The sequence below is a fragment of the Mya arenaria genome, chromosome 3 (genome assembly GCF_026914265.1).
Source record: "Mya arenaria isolate MELC-2E11 chromosome 3, ASM2691426v1".
NCBI classification, from domain to species: domain Eukaryota; kingdom Metazoa; phylum Mollusca; class Bivalvia; order Myida; family Myidae; genus Mya; species Mya arenaria.
This window is the reverse complement of record NC_069124.1, coordinates 85,355,039-85,379,965: the sequence shown is the minus strand read 5'-3', so window position 1 is coordinate 85,379,965 and position 24,927 is coordinate 85,355,039. Positions and strand designations below refer to the sequence as shown.

Below are 24,927 nucleotides of genomic sequence, written 5' to 3'. Positions count from 1 at the left end.
TCGGTTTTATATCGGTTTCATGAACTGTGCATTTGTTGCAACAGTTTCAATTAAAACCAAAACCAGTTTAATCGTGTTTTTTTACGAAAAACGGTAAAGGTTTTTGAAACTATCGAAACCCCTACCGGAGGGGTTTCATCGGTTCGTTCCATCCGAAAACTAGTTTACTTTGACAGCAACATGGCGGAAAGTGATCAACCATGTTTGTTGAAACTCAATCTTTTTGATAACAATGACTTACAATGAGCTAAATGAAAAAGGTAATATTAATAATTAGGAATAATGGCTACATGCAGTACCTCCACCATGTTGTTGAAACTGTGCACAAAACCATGCATTTGTAACTTCAAGCAAAACTATCATAACCAGTTTCGAAACTGCTGAAACCATTGAAACTTAAACTGAAACTGGTTTGGTATCAACAAAAACGCCCTAAGTCTTGTTAGTGGCCAGTGTGATATCTCCCCCCCCTCCCCCCCCAAATCAGCAGTGGTCATCCATGATGTGTCTATACCCTTCCAGTTATTAATTTCAATATACATGAAGGTTTACATTAGACATAAACTACAAAGTAATGCTGCAGAGATGTATTATAAAAAAATATAAAATAAAACACAAGGTTGCAACATTCTTTTTATTACAAAATAGAAACAGAACTACAATCATTAACAAACAGGAGAGATAAAATGTGTTAAAAATGTGATCACAAAACTTTTAACAATAGCTTTAGTCTCAATAAATGCAGGCAAAAGTTGGTAGATTAACATAGATGTTGGTGGATTATTCTATATAAGGCAGCATATGATAGACACAAAACGTAACACAGATGCCACATAGTACAGTCATCAGACATCCATCTTAACAACAAGTGCACTGACAGGAATTGTTAGAAGTAAACAAAGGTTTTTCCTTCACTCTTTAAATTCCTATCCTATGGTTACAAAACAGTCTGTTGATACAAAAAGGACAGTTTTTGTGCTAATGATATAGAAAGGAACATGCGTAATCTATGGAATATTTCTGAAATGTCCCCATGAAAATGAATCAAACAATTCAACACAAAATGTGTTCTATGAAGTATGACATTCACTATGTTGTGTAAAACTGAGAGTATGTAGCTGCCACTACTCGTAACATTCACAAATGTTGTACATTTAAAATGAGGAAATAATGATATAACAATCAAAGCCAAGAAGGGGTCTAACATTTTAATGTTAGAATTTCAGTTATGTACGCTGATGTTTCTGTATATGCAAATCAGTAAAGTACAGTTTTGTGTAACCCCTTCCCACTCTGCTCAAAATAAAACTATTTTTACAATATAGGTGTCACCATATCTGTTGCTATGTAAATTTATCTTTAAAACTATTATTAACATACTGCTGTATTTCCAATGTCATATAACTAAAAAACCAGACCATGGAACAATTATTGTCAGCTCTTTAAAACACCTCCATTTAACAACAACCACTCAAGACTGATCCTTAAACAAGACTCGATAATATTTGCACAACATGACCGTGGGCGGCCTTGCAGACTGACATGAGACAGCGGAAGGGTTGATGATAGCTAAGTGAGGTTAATTTATTAGCTGAGCGTATAAAATATCTATTTAAAATTTATGTATTTATATTAAATGCAGTATAAGTGTATGTTGCTGTATTCAAGCTAGGCAATATACATACTACCATTACATTTAAAACCTTCATGTTGTTCATTCTTACCAAATCAGCCCTGATAGATGTGTGGAACAGAATGTCGTTTGTTAATCTGCAGGCCCCGATTTCTCTAAACTTCTTAAGTCCCTTATAACAGGATTAAGCTAAGCTCTCTATTTTTGGTTTACTATAAATTGCGTAATATTAACTTCTTTAAGAGTTTTTATACTTTGGATAGAAATTATCGTTACGAAAATCACATTAAACCTTTTTTAATTATCAAGATTCCATTTAAGTATGTGTTTTAGCTAATTGGAATAAGCTACTTAAGCCTTTTAAGCTAAAGAAGTTTCGAGAAATTGGGGCCAGATGTTTAACATAAACTTTAAATAATTCCTATAGTGGTATCCTTTTTAAAACATATTATTTCCTCAAGAATTAAACATTTAAAATACGCATTGTGTTGATCTCATTAGAAAGGATAATGAAAGATAATAATTCGTAATTACCAAATCTTACCAAAATTTAAGGTTATTAATGTAGTAATCGATTAGTTATAATATATTAAATTGTGATTGAAAATCACATAAGTACATAATCTGTAACAAAGATCAATTCAATCATAACTACCGGTAATAATAACTAATTTGAAAAATAAAATGAAATAATGCCTTCTTATAACAAAATATTAATAAATAATTCTTAATTATCACAAAACAATACAATCAACTGAAAACAGTATAATTTATATACAATATACCTGAGGGAAGTTATTTGTAAATTTGATTTACTATATCCTTTCTAAAAAAGTTTTATTTCATTTTTTGTAGAAATAGAATTAGCAGTATACAAAAACTGAATGGTATTTTGAAAAGCTTTATCATACTAATGAAATGTTTGAGTGATCATTTTGAAACTTTCATTTTATCATTGAGGTGTATGGTGTGAAGGTGAGCTTTCTTCCTCATATTTATGATTTGTATACTGATGGGAAATAACCATTTGTCACCTTTGTCCCCCCAAAAAGAAGTGAGACAAACTTTGATATAATGTTCTTGAAACATGTTACAGAACTAAGTCAATGATCTTTTAATTGAAGCATACATGTACATGCCATATCCCCCAGTGGGGGGGAAAATCCCCCGGAATTCTGACCCATCCCCTGGTGCCCCACCGGGGGATCTATATCCCATGGATTTATTTTTTTTAAACTAGGTTAAGGTTGACAGTAGAAAGCATCCACAATATTATGAGTGTGAAATTGAATGAAGGTTCATGATGGCGTTGGCTTAGAATTATTGAATTAAGAGTGTGTTTTCGTATTTATTCTTATATCATAAATGTAGATATTGCGCTAAATTTCGTTGCGTAAAAATCAAAATCCCCTGGAATTCAGACCAAAATCCCCTGGGAAGCCTCTCAGAAATATGGCACATATGTTGAAGCTATTTAACGTCATTTTCTAACATAGTTGTTTCAAAGCTTTGTCAATTCATTAATCACACTGAATTTTAAAAATAAATGTTGTCACTTATATAAATGGGTTCTAGATAATCAAAAGCACTTGTTTTTCTCACCTCCTTTCTCTACCGCGCTGACATGTTTCCCTGCATAGTCATACAACTATTCTGTACTTGTAATTAATTCTGATGAGAAAGAAAAAAAAAGCTACTACATTCGGGTATAAATTGGTGAGCAAAAAATGATTGCTTTCAAACTCAGACTTGCAAAATTCTTAAGTAAATGACAAAAACGTCTCTACGGTAACTATAAAACATAACCTAAAATTAACAATATATAAAATTTATGAAAACATAACAAAACACAAAATTTTTTATAGGGTTCAAATCAAAGAAACATCAACAATATGGACTATTTGAAAAAATATGGGGTTGTTTTGTTTCTTAGGTTAATAACATGTGACAGATTTCCAAGAACAAGATTGATTGAAATCTGAGAACAGGTTTTATATGTCTTGGGTTTTATATGTCTTGTGAATGTACAATGTATGTCAGATACAGATATTTGTATCTATAAATCAGTATCTTGGAGTGGTTTTAGCCCTTCTTTTTACAATTCACCAATCTCTTATTTGTAATCAAACAGTAATTTGGTTCTTTAAAACAATTATAAAATAATTCAGGTCCGAAAAACAGTTATGAAATCATAAATGTCCACAAACATATGAACTATTAACAACAGTTGACATGATATTATTCATAGTTTTATCAAGTTGACTGATAATGATCATGATCATAAGGACGTCATCATGAATTGTTGCTATAATCAGCAGCATGTTAATAATGTGTTTCCAGGTGTTGAAATAAACATTTATTCTGTACAACCAGTGGTTGTGTGACGTAATACACACCTTAGTCACTCCTAGCATTATTTTTCTGGCATTGCTAAAAATACAGTATTTGACAAAGCAAGATTACACCGGATTTTTATGAAAACCAAATAGAATGTTGTTTTTGTACAAATCTCAAACAATTGTTCCTTTTATGGCTGCTGACAACATCTTAAATACACCATTGTACATTTTTTTATAGTAAGAAAAATTGTCATAATTATATATATGTGTTAACAGTAATAGATATTATGTTAATCTATAACATACTTACTGTATATAAATAAATGAAAAAAATGAATCATTAAATCATTGAGACAGCCTAGTAAATGTCAGATTGTCATTATTATTAAAACTTGAAAATATACTACCGTACTCATTCTATCTAAACCATTTACCAAATTACCATTTATAAGGATATATATTTCTAACTGAATGTTTAATGGCCAAAGAAAACATTTGCATTTTTAAACTGTTTCACAAAATATGTCCTATTTTTATAATCAAGAGATTGTTGATAACATTGCTCAATATGCAAATCAAATAAATAAAAAGAAAACATTCACACATGTACATTTTGAAAAAAAATATAGGAGGAAGTTAAAAGTTAAACTTAAGTTTATAAACACTGATTGCATACAATACTTCAAACATCAATCTTCAAAAGAAGTATTGAAATAAATGATAAGAAACAATTTTTGAATTATAACACAAACTCACAAGGGCAAATTAATTTATTTATCATTCTGACCACAATGTTAAAAACTTAACTTCAAGGTGAAGTGACCAGTCACTAATTAATTAGGTAATCAGTTGACCATTTATAGGAATTTTTTTTTTTAAGTAAATATTAGCCTATGGTGGCATTTTCCAATGGAAAACCTTGATAAATGATCATTACAAGTGGAAATGTTTGCTCTGCCGACTAGTTTATCCTGGCAGACCTGCCATCACATAATTTTGAAAAAGCATAGAACATTCATGCCTTAACACTGACACATTTAAACACTGTTTCTCCTTGTGATCCTTCACATGAAAAATGTGCACTCTTGTCTACTAGTGTTAAATGTGAATGCTGAAATGGTGATTTTGCTTCAAAATAAACAATGTAATAAGTGATAACTAATGCGGTGTTTCACACCCAGTTTTAAAACCCTGCCCACAGGCGAGCCATTTGATGAGCTCAGGAGAAGCCCTCCTGAAAGTGGATGCCCAGCACTGTTGCGACGGCAGTGATGATGAACACTGTAACCAGCACGAGTGTCCACTTGACTACACACTTCCTCCGCTCCTTGGCAAGTGTCCGCTGGATCAGGCGGTCATAGGCTGGCTTCTCCATCCACTCTGGCAGCTGCTCTATGTCGTCATCTCCCGCCTGCAACATAAAAACAGGTCAAAATTGTAAGATACTGTAATTTTTAACAAGTAAAATCAGATATAAATAGCTCATTACAGATAGAACAAATCTCAGTGGTGAGCTGTATATGAGGTTTTCTCTGGAGTGCTCTGTAGCAACTTATATGCAACAGAATGTTTTCAAGAAAGCACTTCTCAATTGACAATTATCAAGAGACATTCTTAGAACCAAAATCCATGGCTATGATTAAAGACAATTAATTTGATATCAGGATGAAAAACAATTAAAAAATAGTGCAAGAAAAGAAATTTGTCTGCATAATTAGAGCATTAAAATATTCGTGACTTTGTCAACAACAACAAAGCTTCAAAGCTAATTTTAAGGACAACTAATTTGACAAAAAATCTCAGGATAAAAAATAACATTAGAATTTATGAGAAATTATTGCAAAAAAAGTAAAGGAAGACAAGGTAAAATTTCAGGGAAACAGACAACCCATCAAAGAGAACAATAAAGTGACTTTTTCTTTGATTTTTTTTTCTCTCATAAAATAATAAGAGGATATTATGATCAGACAATTTTCTGTAATCCTGCATCAAAATTATAATCAAGTTTTTCGTGTAAACATATACCGGTACAGATCTAACAGAATGTGGCCTGGACATATGAATGTTTATCAATCTTATAACAAGCATGAAATCATCCCTTCATTATATTCCTTTTTATATATGCCTCCTTTGATTTCTTCCATTTTGATCACACCGTTCTTAGTTTTAACCAATGAAATTGCTCTTGGCTTTCCTGGGATTCCATGAAAAAAATGTCAATATATGCAAAATATTAAAAAAAAACATGAATGTGTAAAAGGAAGCTGACAACACAGACTACAAACTGATACAAGATTGGATTTTTAAGTATGACCATGATATGCAAAAGGATATGAAAAGGCATATAATCTATAATCAATACCTCCTTGTAAGGACATTCATGTTAACAAATGTCAAGTTGATACAGTTCAGAGAAAGCCTTTAAAAAAAGAGAAAAGTGCATAAAAAGCAAATTTAACCAGATACAGTAAAACTGCGATGGCTCGAGGTCGCCGGGGACCGAGCTTAAACCTCGAGGGAACCGATGTTTCGAATGACCCGATTTTCAATTCTCCAGTCTGTTATGAAATATATTTCAGTGTATTTCAAGTATAAAGTAGTCTGTTTACTAAGGAACCGATTATGTGTTGCGTTGTTGAAATCACTCATATGTTCAAAGGCTGTCGTTTACTATATGTATACTAAATATAAAATGTAAAAGAAATATCAATAAATCGTTGTTTTTTTTACAAAATGGCCATATTGCAAAGCAAAGTGACAAAAAGGGATTCTTTTCAGAGATTACGATGTTGGATCGATGTGGAAGTGTTTATTCATATTTTTATTACTCATTTACATTTTTCACAATTAACTTCTCGTCATTAACTTCTCATAATTACCTTCTAAAATGACCATATCAACTAATATCGGTCATGCGTTAACAGTTTTAAACGTTTTTTCACACCTTATCAATTGCCTTTCAACTGTCATTTCAAATTTTACCACTTGCGAAAATTTTAATACCTAGCAATTGTTTGTTTATTTTGGAACTTGTGTTCGGGAAAAAGTGTGAAATAATGACCTCGAGGGAGCCATAAGGTTTTGTGCATGATTTGTGTACTTGGGACCGAGAATATTGCTCGACTCCTCTACATAATTAGGTTTCGATGCAGCGAAGATAAATTTTTATATGTAAATAGAAGGAAAAAAGTTCGGGACCAAGCTCCCACCTCGAGGGAATGCCAGTTCTCGAACAATCGCTTGTTCGAATGACCGCAGTTTTACTGTACATGTATTAAAATTGTTTCACAATAAATCTTCATATGCTTTTATTTATTTTTAAGACAAACATGATTGCATTTGTATGATATAATGAAATGACCATTTGCACAGAGGAATGTTCTTTCAGTTAAGTAACAGGTTTTTTTTTCTTTTCTTGTTAAATCATATTACCTCATATTACCATAAAAGCCTCAATTTAAAATTGTAAGAACCTTCCCAAGTTTTGACAAGTCTTAAGAGTAAGAAACTGCTTCAAAAAAATCACTCAGATTATAGCCAGTTTTACCAAAAGCATGAACTGGACATTGAGTACACATTTTGGTTTGTCTTTTTTCTTATTGTCCTCATATAATTATGTCTTATAAACAAGAAATGTAAGTTGGGTGCAGTGCTGTAAGTTACCTTGAGACCATGAGCCTTGAGAATAAGGTACTGTTCCATGTAAGAGGGCTGGTTTAATCCTTCTCCCTGCAATTACATTCAAATCTAAATGTAAGTTTTCTATAAGTTTTCTGAGTACTCTTCAAATTGTTTTATTAGTATTGATATTACTAGACTATCTACTTCTTACACTGAATGACATAAACATAGAATGAGAACCTGGAACTCTATCAATACTACATTACACTGGATCCAGGGGGATCCAGGGGGGTGGTGTTCTAAGATTGCCCAAGTGAACAATGTCAATCTGTCGCCCCTCTTTTGTTTTACCCTGGACCACTGATCTGGATTTAGACACCATTCAAATAACATTGTTTTAATGTTTGCAAGTCATTTATAACTGAATATGAGGTCATTTTTTTATTTGGATGTCAGTTGCACTACCATTTATCTGAGACTGTTCTTTCACCTCTTACACTAATTGACTTCCCAACCAATGTCCCCTTACCTTTGCCTTGGAAAGGGCCATGGCCTGTTTAAGCGCAGTTTTGTAAGCGAGCTTCTCATCATCTGTGATGCTGCCTGTCTTCCCTTCCTCATCTGTAAACAGTGGGTTCATTTTGGCCATGGCTGTCTCACTGACAATCTTACCATGATATATCTCCCGTAGGTTAATCCTAGCAATCCTTTCCTGCTTATATTTACTATTTTTGTTTTCATTGAATACAGTATCTTGAGAAAACTTCACAGATTTCATTTCCTGGATTTCGGAGTCCGAGTCTGAATGCCTTGAATCACTATGCTGAGAGCAGGAACACTGTGACGCACTCATACTGTTGGATAAAATGGATTTCAGAGTCCTAGTTGAGCCATCATTGGCAGAGGACCCTTTTGATGAGACTTTGGCACTTTTACTCTTTGTGTTCTTTTTATACTTTGATTCCTTTTCTCTAGTTTCATCAATAATTTGATCATCTAAATCATTATCTGTTTCATGGACGTAAGCTATAGTCTCATACCCAGAGTCTCCAGTAAAGTGCTCGTTATCAGGCATTGAAGAGGCCCTACCATGGACCTCACGCACACCTATATCAGTACAGCCAGTATCAAGGTCCCCATCCCAGTTCCTGGCAGTACGACCAAAATCAGTCCCCACATCTTCCTTGATCTCACCACCCCGCACCAGACTGCCGAGGTCTGGCCAGTCGTTGACGTCAGTGTCGATGCTGTGACAAACCCGGTCCACATCCGAGTACTTAGGTGCTTTCCTCCGCAGCCCGACAGAGTGTTCTGGAACACTGTGGACTATTACCTCTGTTACAATCTCAACTGGCTCCTTCTCTTCACCATCATCATCGGACACTATAGGATTATCATTTGTGATGATTACTAGACCAGATTTATTGATAATATGTGAATTCCCATTCGAAAATTCTCTCGGAACATCATCTCTTTTGCAATTTTCCCTGTTTTCAAATGAAGCCTTACACACATTTGTTTGACTAGGCTCCTCATTTTCAAATCCTGCATTGTTGTACCCTAAAAGCTTTAAAGAACCACTTAATTTGGATTTGTTCCGAATGTCTATCTTTGAATAATCTGAATCATTGTAAGGTTCAATTTCAACTTTAATGTTGGTAGGCCCAAGGATTTCACAGGTGTTTTGAGATGTTTTACAGCTTTCTGATATTGTATCTCCAAGAAACTGTTCATTATGAGCATTTTTCAGTTCTGTAGTTTGGTTGATCTTCCCAACAGGTTCAAGCAGCTGGAAACTTCCTTTAATATGATCGTGGTTGTCTCCTGGTAAATGTCTCGTATCTCCCTCCATGCTGCTGTCTTGCCCAGTATCAGAGTATATGTTTAGGCTTCTGGTGAAGGTAAGCTTATTTCTGTTCACATCTGTTAAAGTACTGTTATGATCTGAATATGTCATTAAGTCTGTATTTCCATTTGTGATATGGCCATTTTTCCCAAAACCATTCATTTTGGGACTATGGCTCTCCCCATTTCTGGGGGATCCATTCCGGATGTCAGTCATTTCTCTTTCTTTGGTTCTGGGGAATGTCTCATATGTGAACACATGCAGTGCTGTGTTCCTGTTAACGTCCACCACCTGGCCCCCTGTATCATTGTACACAGGGTTTACCTTGCCCATAAGGGGACTTCGACCCAAGATACGACCCCCATACACTGCCTGAAATGGACAACATTTGGAATATAAGGCATAAACTCACATACAAATTGATTTACAAGACACTGTACACAGGATGAACTCTTTGATTGTTTATAATTGATAGCAATTACAAAGACCAACACGCACAGCATCACTATATAATTTCATTTACATACTGGTATTGTATCCGAGTTCATACACAATCAAGTTAACTATCGACCTTTGCAATATATATATATATAAACATACAAATTGACTACCAGTACATTTTTATTTATGTGTCTTACTCCACCTTGTCAGATGTCGGAGGTTGAATGTCAGGTGCTCAAAGTGATGTTATGGATTATGGGACTATGTGCTATTATTTATTGGTAAAACATAATCCTCTATTGGTCGACTGAACAGCAGTGTTATTTGTGTTCATGTACCAGTAATTATTGTTACATTATTAAGAAGTCATCTTCCTTGTTAGGATCTACTGATAAGCCACTCACTCAGCCACGGTGATGTTTCCCAATATACATATACATGACAATTTTACCAGGCCCAGTGATAAGTTAGTGTGAATCATGTGTACATTCATTTATATATATAAATCTTCTACCATTCCGAGACCATCTAGTTGATGCTGATTTTTGGAAATAAAAACGAAGGAAAATCATGCAGATAATGAAATTAAATTGATTTCAGTAAATTAATAAAGCATTATGATTATTTTTTCCAGTGTAGTTAGATCTTGCCTTTACAGTAAATATATGTAAAAATAAGTTTGATGTTTAGCCCTCAAACCCAAAAGTGACTGTTTCAAGTCAAGACAATATTTATCTATCATATCATATCATATCATATCATATATCATATCATATACAATTGTTTGATGGTAAATCCAAACTACACCATTTTATCCTCAGGCAAAATATTAATATATGTATCCTTCATTTGCGCATCATATTTGGTATCGGAAATCAACTGCATTTTGTTAGTGTCTGTTGTTTAAACATTTGAAAAAGCCAATTTAGAGCGTGGCTTAAGCATGGTGACATTACCATGTCGCCCCAGTCAGAGTGGTCATATTTCTGCAGGCCGCTCCTGTAACTATACTCCATGCCCATGTCACGATATTCACTCATCCATTATCCCCCACAACTATTGTCATAGCTACCATTCCCAGGACAAACACTTCCAAGCATTTAAAAGGTGGTGACTTGACTTGTAAACCAGTAATGATTTCCACAGCTTTCAACTAAAATGAATGAGCTGAGTATTTATCAATATATTTCACAGTTCCTTTCATAGCTGGCATGGATTTCCCTGCCAGTGTAACACAGCATCTGGTCGGCCCTACATATGCTTCATTAATCATGGTAAATATGGATATTAATAAACATACAAATTTCTTAGATGAACATTAGTTGTGAAGACAATCCTTAAGAAGAAAACCCCTATCAATGTGACCTTTCAGGTTCATAATAAATAAGGACTTAACAATTACCTTGTGACAACAATTTATGGTGTTCTAATGAGAACTCTTTATCTCACAAAATGTTTTATATCAGAGACGGTTTGCATGACAACACTCCATCATTTCTAAATGTTGGCTTTGTTGGAAGCATCAAACACTTAAAACTTCAGAATCTTAAATCAAGCATTATCTTTGTGAGATTGGAAATCTTCTATATACCATTGATTTAATGATATGATTCAAGTTATAATACAACACATATTTTTGTTTAATACATTTACATTTGTATAAAGGTCAGAAATTTTGATGTTCTAAATTATAAAACATAAAAACAAGAAGACCAAAATGGCCCTATATCGCTCAAAGGATTAAAATGACAAACTAATCAGTGATCATTGAATTTGTTGCTGCTAGCTAAGAAAGTAGATGGTTGCCGAGTAATTTGTTGGTTGATAAGGAGGTCAACTTGAACAGTAGTACAAACCAATGCAGAGCAAATTGACCCAGATTATTAAGAACTTGGTGTATAAACACCACTATATATTTGCAAAATCTGAGGTATATATTGATTGATAATGATGTTGAATATATGTTCTTCCATCTATCCAACAATGCTACTCAGCGTATGAAGTCATATATTTAGCTTTCTTTACAGTATGCAAACTATTAATACATATTCTCATTTAATATTGATTTACCAAATATTTTGATGTTTATTAAGATATTGCAGGTATGTTTCACCATCTTACATGGACTCAAAATGGCCCCTGGGGTGGGGCCATTTTTCAGCCCAAGGACATAATTTTAACAAATTGGTAAAGAACCATTGCACTGACGCTGCATACCAAACATCATTTGTCTTGGCCATGGAGTTTCAGAGAAGATGTTTAAAGTTTTTAAAATGTTAATGCTGGACGCCGGACATTGAACGATCACAAAAGCTCATCTTGAGCACTTTCTGCTAAGATGAGCTAAAAAAACACAAAAAGAAGGATTTAAAAGAGTACCTGTAGTCAGCAGTTATCAAAAATTGAGATGAAAGAATTCAATCATTTTAAATGCTCATATTTCTTGTCAATGGGTGATGGTGAACATAAACTGGAACATTTTTGTTGACAAGTTTCACTCTCAAGTAATAGCATGATTATAAGGAATACTTCAACCGGCTATTTTTTCTTTATTCCTGATATAAGTCAACATAATAACCAAAGTAGAGAATTTTCCATGAACTTATGTCCCCCCTTAAGTTTCTCCTATAATAGAACGTTGTTGACATAAAAAAAAATGCTTATTTTAAAGAGACCTAATCTCCCTTTGTTTCTTCTGTCACCGGTGTTTGACCTCTGGTGACTGTAACATTATTTTTTTGTAACACAAATAGGTTTCTAATGAATGAATATTATCATGTCCAGCTTAGAAATATATTCATTACCAGATTTATGAGAAAGTATGGCTTTAGATGCTTATAAGGATAAAATTAGCGAACATGATCAAAATGGAAGCTTAGCCCTGATGTGATGCCCACATTACAAGTGTGCTGTTCTAAGTGACTATACTGACCAACGTATTGCTCTTATGTGTGCCATAAGAGATTGCCAAATAGTTACTAGATGGCTGCAACTTATAACAATATAGGTGTGAATACCAAGCAATCCACATGGGAATTTCGGGCATGCTCCTGACTTCCCTTCTGCAGTTGAGTCGTACCTGTTGTTTCCAGGCGTGGTCCTGCGTCTGGATACACGGCACATCCCCAGCAACCATTGACATCGCAGGTTTTAAAGACACTTACACAGTTAAACTGTTTTGTTTTTTTAAACTGAGAATTGCAGAAGAAGGCACAAAAGTTAAAGCACAGTGACACATCCAACACTTCCTTACTCTGTTTTCTAAGTTGTAAAACAGTCCATAGAGAAAAACAATTGGGTCACTTTGTAAGCAAATATACATCACTACAGTCTTAGATGGGCATTATCCTAATGAGTAATAGACGGCCTAGTAGCTTATCTCGGAATGCTGGCAACATCCTTTCTGTGATAAAAGCAAATACAAAACTAAAGGGGTGAATCGAAACGTAAAACCACATCAAAATGGTGAGAATCACATTCATAAAATGACCGGGACAGTTGAGTCTACAAAGCATCCTTAAGCCTTCAGAAGGGGCATGTTTGTGCTTTAAATCCCCATTAACAATACTCACAGGTCAACAGAGTTCAGCAAGATCCATCAACACAAACTTTTAAACTTTTGGACACAAAATGTACCCAGTTTCATAACAATATTTCATCGGTTCCTGTCCTTTGAATTCATAGTTCTTTCACTAAGAGTATCTGTAAATAAATCATGTTCTTGAACGAAAACTGAGACCTTCACAACAAAAAGATTTCATACATAAATCCAAGAATTTTTTTAAAAAATTGTTAAATACTGCTAAATAGTTCCTACTTATTTATGTTTGCACATGTTGACCATGTAAAATGATTCTTTTCAGGTTAATCATAGTTGATTTATGTGCTCATTAAAGATGCACTCTAATTACCAAATAAGAATTACCAGAATTAATAATATTGCTTTAATAGTCCTTTAAGGATGAATAAATGTTGAAAACAATGGTTCTTATGAAGGATACCGAACTTAATTTGAAAGAAATGTGCATTAAACATGGGTATTTCTGCCTTACGAGACTATAGTAGATCGCAGTAAACCCTATAGCATTCACCAATCATTAAACATTTTTGTGCTTTCTGCAATTAAATACATGGTTAAAATCTTATTTTCAGTAATCAATATTTTCCATAACTGCATTATTTGGTAGTAACAAGTTTATCACTCAAAAGTAATGTTTGTTATACTTGTGTATGTATTGGTTTTGAATAAGAGTGTCACTTTAAATTGTGATTAATATTAGTTGACAAATTATGCAGTTAAGATTCCGTTCCATATGTGGGCATCTATTTAAAGCAATTCATACAAAAACAAAGCATTTAGAACATTTACTACTATAGATGATAATGATGTCGAGATATGTATTATTGTATTATTATACTGCAAAACAAAATAATTTGTGAATGAGAGTTTCGCCCAAGAAGTGAACTGGTGTGGCCTTAAAAGGGAAAAATTGCAGAATGAAGCTGGAAGTTTGTGTGACAGACAGATAAATGGTCCATTAGTGAGTAGATCATCCTCTTCTAATGGTGCAAACATGTAAACAGCTGATAGGGCCTGCTATGTGTGCAGGAAATCACTTGTCACAGCTCCCCGTGCCACACCGCCACCCCTGTGAACAATGTTTTTTAGATGTCCACACTTTGACCCAAGGTTATGTGAAAACAAGCAAAATATGAGCGTTGCTACTTGTGGCAAAATGGAAATGCTGCCACAGGAGAGAATCAAGGCCCTTTGCTGACATTCAAGAACATCTAGACAAAGGCAATGTCCATTTTTCTGTTAATAAGTTTTTGCTGCACTGATATCTTGATTTCCTGCAGGTGTAGCTGTATCTGCACTTATATTTTAAGGCCCAGTAGGTGACATTACAGCTGCCCTGATATTTTAATGCCCAGTAGATGACATTGCAGCTGCTCTGATATGTTAATGCCCAGTAGATGACATTGCAGCTGCTCTGATATTTCAATGCCCAGTAGATGACATTACAGCTGCTCTGATATGTTGATGCCCTGTAGATGATATTACAGCTGCTCTGATATGTTGATGCCCAGTAGATGGCATTACAGCTGCTCTGATATGTTGATGCCCAGTAGATGACATTACAGCTGCTCTGATATGTTGATGCCCAGTAAATGACATTACAGCTGCTCTGATATGTTGATACCCAGTAGATGACATTGCAGCTGCACTGATATGTTAATGCCCAGTAGATGACATTGCAGCTGCTCTGATATTTCAATGCCCAGTAGATGACATTACAGCTCCTCTGATATGTTTTGATGCCCTGTAGATGACATTACAGCTGCTCTGATATGTTGATACCCAGTATGACATTGCAGCTGCACTGATATTTTGATGGCTAATAGATGACATTGCAGCTGCTGTGATATTTTAATGCCCAGAAGATGACATTGCAGCTGCTCTGATATTTTAATGCCCAGTAGATGACATTGCAGCTGCTCTGATATTTTAATGCCCAGAAGATGACATTGAAGCTGCTCTGATATTATAATGCCCAGTAGATAACACTGCAGCTGCCCTGAGATTTCAATGCCCATTAGATGATATTGCAGATGCACTGACATGTTTATTTCCAGATGATGACATTGCATCTGCACCAAATGTTGATGCCCAGTAGGTGACAGTGCAGCTGCACTGACATGTTGATGCCCAGTAGATGACATTGCAGCTGCACTGACACGTTGATTTACATTAGATGACATTGCAGCTGCCCTAAAATTTGATGCCCATTAGATGATATTGCAGCTGCACTGATATTTTGATAGCCTCTGGATGACAGTGGAGCTGCCCTGATATTTCATTGCCCAGAAGATGTCATTGTAGCTGGACTGATACTTTGATGCCCAGAAGATGTCATTGTAGCTGGACTGATACTTTGATGCCCAGAAGATGTCATTGCAGTTGGACTGATACTTTGATGCCCAGAAGATGTCATTGCAGTTGGACCGATACTTTGATGCCCAGAAGATGATATTGCAGCTGGACTTATACTTTGATGCCCAGAAGATGAAATTGCATCTGGACTGATACTTTAATGCCCAGAAGATGTCATTGCAGCTCAACTGCTATGTAGGATGTAATGAAATAGTAAGTATAATAGTACCATTGAATGACTGGTTCCTATGGAAACACACTTTATTATCAATGTTTATGCACTAAATTATGCAAATAGTATATTAATGTTTTACACAAAGTGTCAAGCATAAGGTTGAATGGGTTTAAAAAAGTTATATCATTTTCTGGACTGATTATAACTAAATATTACAGTATTTTGCCCAAAAAAATATCTTGATTTGTGGCTCAAATTTGGCTCTTTTTCAAATTATTAGTTTGATCAAAACCAGATGATATTATTTTAAAATAAAATGAAAATACCACAATATTTCAAATTACATTTGAGTCGTAGTGTGTTTATATAAAAATTTAATGTCAACATACTTATTACTTACATGTTTTGAAAGATGTCCATTCCAGTACTTATTTTTATGAGAAGATCGCGAATTGAGATGCATTTAAGAGGGCTTTTACATTTGACAGTAAAGTAATATTGAATCTCTATCATCTCATTTTTTTCAATGCATCACTATGGAAACAACAAAACATCCAATAATGGATAACAATTTCTTGCTTCAAACCGGTTCAACCTCTCTTTCAGGTAAAGTCTTTCAAAGCAATATCAATATTTATCTTAGCTGATCATACTATAGAAATTTATACAGAAATGTTCTCATTCGAGTTTAATTCATCACAGAATTTAGTAATTGTTGTGGCACATTTATATCCTACATTTGAAGAGATACTGAGATCTGATAGCATTGCAATCAAAACCATTGGCAATCACCAAACAAAAACTGTAATGTTGCAATTGGGAACTATATTTATGACAAGGGTTTAGGCTTATAACATTGATTTTTTTATACCTTCATCTTTTGATATCGTAATTATAATTAATTATTTTTTACAAAAAATATGAATTTCAGGTCATACCATGTAAATAAGGGGACACAGTGGACAGGATGACCCATGATTTTCCTGAGGAAAATTTCCTACATTAGCCTGCTACAGTCAGTCTGATTGGGACAACAGAAGAGCTTCTGAAAACAGTAGAATTCTTCAAAACTGTTTGTTAGTCAGTCTTCTGTTTTCAGAAGCTCTGATCTCTTCCAAATATCAAGTAGAGGCAAAAAAGACAAAGCAAAATGGTGGGAGATGTGCAGTGTAGTATCATTCATCTCAAAAGATAATGGTCCAAAACAACAAATCAAGTCAAATAAAGTAAATAAGGGGCCAGTTCTGTTCAGAATAAAAATTGATTATCAATATTAATACAGTTTTGACAAATAAAATGAAAATTTGGGTAGAATGATAATTTGGTTTTCCATTAATTTCTAAAATATATAATCATACATTAATGTTTTTTAATGAATAGTTATTCTAAAAAATTGGAAATTTTTAATGAATATTTTGTTCAAAAATTTGTAAACATCATTTCTTTTAATAAAAATATAATTTTTCTCTGCCATGATGTTTGATTGATTAAGCCTTTTTCTAACCCCTCCCTTCTCTTCTTGGTAGCGCCCAAACCAACTGGCTATAAGGCATACAATTTTTGTGATACACAAGAAGACAGTAAGTTATGGGGTCTAACTGATTTTGATAAATAAAATGTAAAAAGAAACCACCCAAGGACACTGCACAACTTCTAATGTCAAACAATATACCATCAATATCCATTACTTTAAGTCAATACTTTTGGAAAAATGAGAATCAGACTACTTGGCAGTTCCTTTTGAAGTAGTCAAGGATTGAATAAAGCCATGGTGAATAAAGCCCTACTGAATCAAGCCATGGTGAATAAAGCCCTACTGAATAAAGCCATGGTGAATAAAGCCATGGTGAATAAAGTCCTACTGAATAAAGCCCTATTGAATAAAGCACTGGTGAATAAAGCCCTACTGAATAAAGCCCTACTGAATAAAGCCATGGTGAATAAAGTCCTACTGAATAAAGCCCTACTGAATAAAGCGCTGGTGAATAAAGCACTGGTGAATAAAGCACTACTGAATAAAGCCCTATTGAATAAAGCCATGGTGAATAAAGTCCTACTGAATAAAGCCCTATTGAATAAAGCACTGGTGAATAAAGCCATGGTGAATAAAGCACTACTGAATAAAGCCCTATTGAATAAAGCACTGGTGAATAAAGCACTGGTGAATAAAGCACTACTGAATAAAGCCCTACTGAATAAAGCCCTACTGAATAAAGCCCTACTGAATAAAGCCCTACTGAATCAAGCCATGGTGTATAAAGCACTACTGAATAAAGCCCTATTGAATAAAGCACTGGTGAATAAAGCCCTACTGAATCAAGCCCTGATGAATAAAGAATAAAGCCCTACTGAAAAAGCCCTGGTGAATTAAGCCCTACTGGAATAAGCCCTGGTGAATAAAGCCCTGGTGAAAAAGCCCTTATGAAAAAGTCTTACTGAATAAAGCCCTACTAAATGAATAAAGCACTGGTGTATACAGCCCCACTGAATAAAGCCCTACTGAACAAACCTCAACTGAACAGAGCCCTACTGAATAAAACCCTGGTGAATAAAGCCCTACTGAATAAAGCCCAACTGAATAGAGCCCTACTGAAAAAAGCAATGGGATTATAGCCCTACTGAATAAAGCACTGGTGAATAAAGCCCTAGTGAATAAGGCCCTAGTGAATAAAGCACTACTGAATAAAGCCCTACTGAATAAAGCCATGGTGAATAAAGCCCTATTGAATAAAGCACTGGTGAATAAAGCCCTATTGAATAAAGCACTACTGAATAAAGCCATGGTGAATAAAGCCCTATTGAATAAAGCCCTACTGAATAAAGCCCTACTGAATAAAGCCATGGTGAATAAAGCCCTACTGAATAAAGCCCTACTGAATAAAGCCATGGTGAATAAAGCCCTACTGAATAAAGCCATGGTGAATAAAGCCATGGTGAATAAAGCCCTACTGAATAAAGCCATGGTGAATAAAGCCCTACTGAATAAAGCCCTACTGAATAAAGCCCTACTTAATAAAGCCCTACTGAATAAAACTTCAGGTGAATAACTTGCGGAATAACTTCCCTTCACAAGTCTAGCTCAAAGGGTACTGAAGCAGAGCATGAATTAAGATTTTCAGGCGAACAGGAAGACAGACAAGGGCAAATAAATTTGAGCTGACAATTAAGTGAAATGATAGTCACCATTGAAAATACATTATGTTTGCTGCAACAATAAACACTATGAAATAGAACCATGCCTTTTTGCCAAATATTATTTTATGAATAATGACAAACAGTCATATGCAGAACAAAACAATATTTTGAATAATGTTTAATTACCTGAAGGTCTATATCATTGTGAGGTCCAGACCGACATTGCCCAATCTCATCAACACCTATAATATGAGTCATTGTAGGCTGTATGTCACTTAAGCGCTTCATTTAAATAGAGGAGTGTGGTCTGTCATGATGTGTGCCTGAAACAAAGTTCACATGATCTAGTGCTCAGAATGATGGAGTTTTGTACATGTGGTGTAATAGTTTTTGTACTTGGAAAGCACTAAAACAAGAGCCGTCGTAAGACAGCGCGCTCGACTACGCCGCTTTGACTTAGAAGTGAATACAATAACCATGTAATATTACCAAGTTTGGTCTCTTTATGTCAAACCTAACTAAAATTATTCGATACATAAGGTGACTTTGATGTTGTCCTCCCACCAGCCCGCCCGAACAATGACGCAAGTCATTCAAATAACTTGATTTCCCATTATGAAAATGTGTTTAAGAATATACAAATATGCCTTTCTAAAGAAATTAAAAAAAAAAAAAAAAATAGTAATTCAAGGGCCATAATTTGTATTTAGGGTTAAATGTTTCTTGTTGTAAGATGGTCCTAAATAATTTTGAATTTTATTAAGTGTATTGAATGAACGGTATAGAAGTTTTTTTATTAAAATCCCAACTTGCCCTTAACTTTTACTTGCCTTAAACTTTAACCTAAGTCAATCAGGGGCCATAACTTGTATTAAGGATATGGAGCTATGTAAGTTCCATAGTCAATCAGGGGCCATAATTTGTATATAAGATAATATGGAGTTATCTAACCTCATTATGTGGTGGCTTTGAACAACTGTGTGAAGTATTAAGTCAATTGAAAGAATGGTATTGGACTTATAAGTGAAAATCCCAACTTGCCCTAAAACTTTAACCTGCCCTAAAACTTTAACTTAAGTCAATCAGGGGCCATAACTTGTATTATGGATAATATGGAGTTATGTACCCTCATTGTGTGATGGTCCTGAACAACTGTGTGAAGTATTAAGTCAATTGAACAAAGGGTATAGAAGTTATTAATAAATATCCCAACCTGCCCTAAAACTTTAACCTAAGTTCCATAGTCAATCAGGGGCCATAATTTGTATAAAAGATAATATGGAGTTATCTAGCCTCATCATGTGGTGGCCCTGAACAACTGTGTGAAGTATTAAGTCAATTGAATGAAGGGTATTAGATTTATAAGTAAAAATTCCAACTTGCCCTAACCACCGACGCCGACGTTGGGGCGAGTAGTATAGCCCACCTATTTTTCGAATAGTCGAGCTATAAATGCTTAAAAAATTCACTTTCAATATAGAAATGACTATGTATGTGTTGATTTGAACTCTTTGTGAAAAATAAATAAGAATAAAAAGATCAACCAATATTTTGTTTCACAAAAGCATGGCTAGCATACACCAACACCTTTTTTTCAAATAACTAAGCAGTTAAATTTATGTTAAAATCTGCCCATTATCAAACTGTCCTACTGCTACTACTCACCGGACATCCATCATCAGCAGAATGGACCAGAGCTAACGTGGAGCAGTCAACAGTCAGGGGAATTAAGAACATTCATCATCACTTGCACCTGGAAATGTGAACAAACTGTAACATGTCGAAACTTAACTATTTTGAAACACTTTTCCTTTATATAACACAACTCTTTCACTTCTTTCCATTTTGTACTTTTGATACCAATGGTAAGTGGTCCTCAATGACGAGGGTGCATGGATCAACAACACGCCACCCAATACTGCACCTTGTAAGAATGGGAGAGTCAGGAGTAATTTTGAAACTGACTGTCAAGAAATTTGTATGGAGCATCAAATATGGGCGTTTATCTTGTAAATGGCAGTTTATTAAAATTGTCCATTCAAACTCTCATACAATAGGATATCCTAAGAGGTGTATACTTAAAATGTAGTTTCATCAGAATGTGACTTGATTGAGTTATTTTTTAGTTATCTTCTGTTTTGTTGTTAGAATCTTTTTGAGCCCTATGTGATAAATGACGTCATCTAGTATACCATAATGTCCTCCTACAATAATATTAATCATCATTATCTGTTACATTATAGAATGTTACTGTCAGAAGGTGAAAAGCTTTGAACCAGCGTTTCACACATAGCCATGCTCTGTGCCATGGTAACGGCACTGCATGGATACAATCTCTGATACAAGCACACTGGCATCCTTGTAAAAGTGCAAGCTGCATGTCAACAGCCGCTGTAATGGGCTGACAAATACAATTTTAATAACTAGAACCCGTTTCCATTCCTTGGTTGGTTTGGACACATTTCCTAGCAACCAAACTATCCTCACCTGCTGGCCATTAATTAAAGATAATTATATAAATTTACAGATATTTTCACCCAAACATGTTAGTTTACATAGATGGCTCTCTGATATGAGTCAGAGCCAAACATGAGTATCAAAGTAAACTAATGAACTCTCAAACATGTCAACACAAACCACATTCATATTGAACGCAAGCTATACTGATTGTCTCCATAAAGCAACATTTTTACACAACTTTAATAATTAAGAAAAGTTGTTGAGACGAATTGAGATTTTGAACTAAACAGAACAGATGGCATAATAATGTGTGAAAGAGTTATTAAACTTCAACTTTTTGTTTGATTCCCTTAAAACCATAAGTTGTGTAAATACCCAATGGGCAAGCTTATCATGGAAGTAATGACTTGGCAAAAATAAACCATTCATCTATCCTCATTTACACTCAATCTTTTGTCTTAAATTATCACATAATTATTAGGTCTATATCGGTATTTTTTCATTTCATAACAAAGAGAAAAGAAAACTATAGAAATGTTGATGAAATATTATTATAAATCATACCTTATTTGCTCAAACTGCATGGTCCATATTCAAAATGCATCTTAGAACAAGAATCATCTTAGTAAAAATTCTCTTTTTTAAGAAGTTGTATTTAAAGAAAACTAACAATGTTTAAACACAGTCATACAAAAATTAACCAAAAAATATCCATATAATAAAAGTGTATGAAAACATTTCATTTAAAAAGGAAAGGGTATTTAAAATAATTGTTGCTAAAAATTCAAACAATTTCACTGAGAAGAAAATTTTCACTAAGAGGGTTCATGAAGACAGACTCATGTAATCATCAACTTAGATCTTCCACGAACTTTACTGGTATCAACATCAAAGTTTCAGCTACTCGAAAATTTGATTGATAATGTGATGTAGCTACATTTTAGAAGCAGCAAGTGCTATTATACATATTGTATGAAGTTTTATTAAATTCCATCCAATAGTTTTAAACTTATGCTGCAGACAAGGAAAGGTAACAAATGGCAATAACTCTGTAATTAGTTCAAGTTCAGTTATAATTCAGGTTCTTGTACACTGCATTTTGACTTATCATTAATTTAGAAGTTATGATGTGGAGAAGAAAAAGTTACAAAGGGCAATTACTCTGTAATAAGTGAAGTCAGAGTTATGGTTCTCATCCAATGCACTTCCTTCCACTGTGCTTTACCATTGTACGACATTTTATAAAAGCAGTTTTAAAGTTATGCTCTGGACGAGAAAATGATACCTGTGATCAAAATGAGGATTCTGAACAGTAAGCGCTTTAATTGGGCTTGTAATCTTAAAATTTGAATAAGCCCTAATAGAAATGAACAAGCCTGAATATATCAAAACCCTGAGTAGCCAAAAAATTCTAGTTATATCAGGAAAGAAAACAATTCGGATTTTTTTGCAGCTATATAGGGAATGATTTTACTCAAATTTGGGGGAAATTACGGCATTTCACGTCAATGATGGATTTTCCTTGCAAAGTTACTTTTCAAATAAAATCACATACCAGGAAAATTTAAGAAAATTTACAATAGATTTATGTTAGAACTGTTTAAATACTGAAGTGTACATTCTCCTTTTCAGAATTTAAATTAATTAAATTTTATTAAAACATCTGCAAAAGAGTCAAGGACAGAAAATCCCAGCGTTATGCTCTTCTTTTTACCAGATTAGCAATTATCGAAAAAAGTCTTCTTTAACTTTTGAAATGGATGTTACTCACCTGTCAGTATGACTATCAACTCCTTTGAGATGTTCGGGTAGCCAGAATGAATAAATCAGAACATTAAAGCATTATCAAAATTAATTCCAAATTAGAAGAGGATTTTGATAAATACACCAGATTTTCAAGTAACTTTAAAATTAACAATCACCTTGTTACCTCTGTTAAATATTTGGAAACTAGACTAATTTTCTCTTTAATTGCATCATACATCAAAATCACGGCCTCCTTTGGTTCGTTATCCAAATATTGTTGGCATAATCAGAAAACACACAGAAATGTAGAAACTGAATTTATTCCAATGTTTACACCCTGCCAGTCTGTCCAAATATGTACACTTATAATTTGTCAAATAAACCTTTCCTTCAATTATTATGCAAATTTCATAACCATGTTGAATTAATTGAAATTTGTCTTGAGTAAATAAAAAGTTTAAAAGTTGTGTTCCATAATTTGCTTTACTTAAGTGATGATAAAGTGGAATTGTTTCAGCTGGCTGAATATATAAAAGGTTTAAAACACATTTTTATAATAAATTAGAGCTGTCACTGAAGTGGTGAATACCCCTGAATGCTGCCTGGACTCAGGAATGGCAAACCATTTCTTTGAAAAAAAGACAATAACTCTGACGTAACTGTACACTGCATTTCCACTATCATGCTTAACCAATGTGTGTTGTTTAATATAAAATTCAATTGAGTAATTGAGAAAACCGACAAAAAAGTAAGAAAGGGCTAAAACTCTGTAGTGAGCTGAAATAGAGTTATGGTTCCTGTACACGGCACTTGCACTCATTATGTTATATCATCATATAAAGTTAACTAAATGCTATCCAGAAGTTTTAAATTTTTCCTCCAAACAGGAAGTATTACAACGGACTGACCAACCAACAAACCGACCAGCCACAAGGTGACTCCAATATACTTCCTTCAAACTTCATTTGGGGAGGGTATAAAACATTAACAAGGAAAATAGTTGCCAACAATAGTTATTGGGTGTTTTAGAAATGACAATATTTTAAAAATAACCTGAGCAAATGGGAAAAAATGTTCTGGAATAAATATGAACACAAAATTATGTCTCTTATTACATTCCAACCCTTTTGTCATGACTAAAATGGCCTTAAAGTTTAAAGACGAGCCTTGCTAGGCCATATTGTTGCTGCATTGTGTAAACTGCTTACATTCAATTTACCTGACGTTTATAGATTAACATATCAAAATATTGCTTTTCCAAATAAAAACTCCCGAGAATAAATAATATTACTTAAGACAAAATGCATTCAAATTTGCAAGAAAGGCTTAAAATGATTTTATGACACTATTATTATGTTTATATAAAATACTTAATCTTCCAGTATTTTGTCTTAGCTTGACAAAATAAATTACCAAAGTTCAAATGCTGATAACACAAAAGTTAAAATACTTAAGTTAATAAAAGTTTTCTGTCCATTACCGAGATGGCGATGTATGTACATTGCAATCAGTAAAGTAAATCCTCGATCCAAACATCAAATGAACAAAATGGAAAGCACTTAATAACATTTTCAAAACTTTAAACAAATGCTATTA

The 24,927-nt window shown here is 34.1% G+C and overlaps 1 protein-coding gene across 2 annotated transcripts; it reads right to left on the bottom strand.

Annotated features, from left to right (window-relative positions):
* Window positions 1–633: 633 nt before the first annotated feature.
* On the bottom strand, window positions 634–23,719 carry LOC128226850 (uncharacterized). Of its 2 annotated transcripts, none has more exons than XM_052936930.1 (6): window positions 23,508–23,719; window positions 20,791–20,878; window positions 19,312–19,448; window positions 8,123–9,811; window positions 7,636–7,701; window positions 634–5,383 (listed from the first exon to the last, which is right to left on the bottom strand). In XM_052936930.1, the coding sequence occupies exons 3-6, from the start codon at window positions 19,411–19,413 to the stop codon at window positions 5,192–5,194; spliced, it is 2,049 nt and encodes a 682-aa protein (XP_052792890.1). In that variant the 5' UTR covers window positions 19,414–19,448; window positions 20,791–20,878; window positions 23,508–23,719; the 3' UTR covers window positions 634–5,191. The 2 variants fall into 2 exon arrangements, with proteins under 2 accessions (XP_052792890.1, XP_052792889.1); XM_052936929.1 differs by lacking the exon at window positions 23,508–23,719 and adding an exon at window positions 23,357–23,434.
* Between the last annotated feature and the right edge of the window lie 1,208 nt (window positions 23,720–24,927).

Bases quoted from the DNA above. Each gene is read 5' to 3' on its own strand.
- LOC128226850 (XM_052936930.1), bottom strand. From the start codon at position 19,413: ATGAAGCGCTTAAGTGACATACAGCCTACAATGACTCATATTATAGGT. The intron at 9,812-19,311 runs GTAATTAAACAT...TGTCCATTTCAG, and splicing joins ACAATGATATAGACCTTCAG to GCAGTGTATGGGGGTCGTAT. The intron at 7,702-8,122 runs GTAAGGGGACAT...ATGTAATTGCAG, and splicing joins TGGCCCTTTCCAAGGCAAAG to GGAGAAGGATTAAACCAGCC.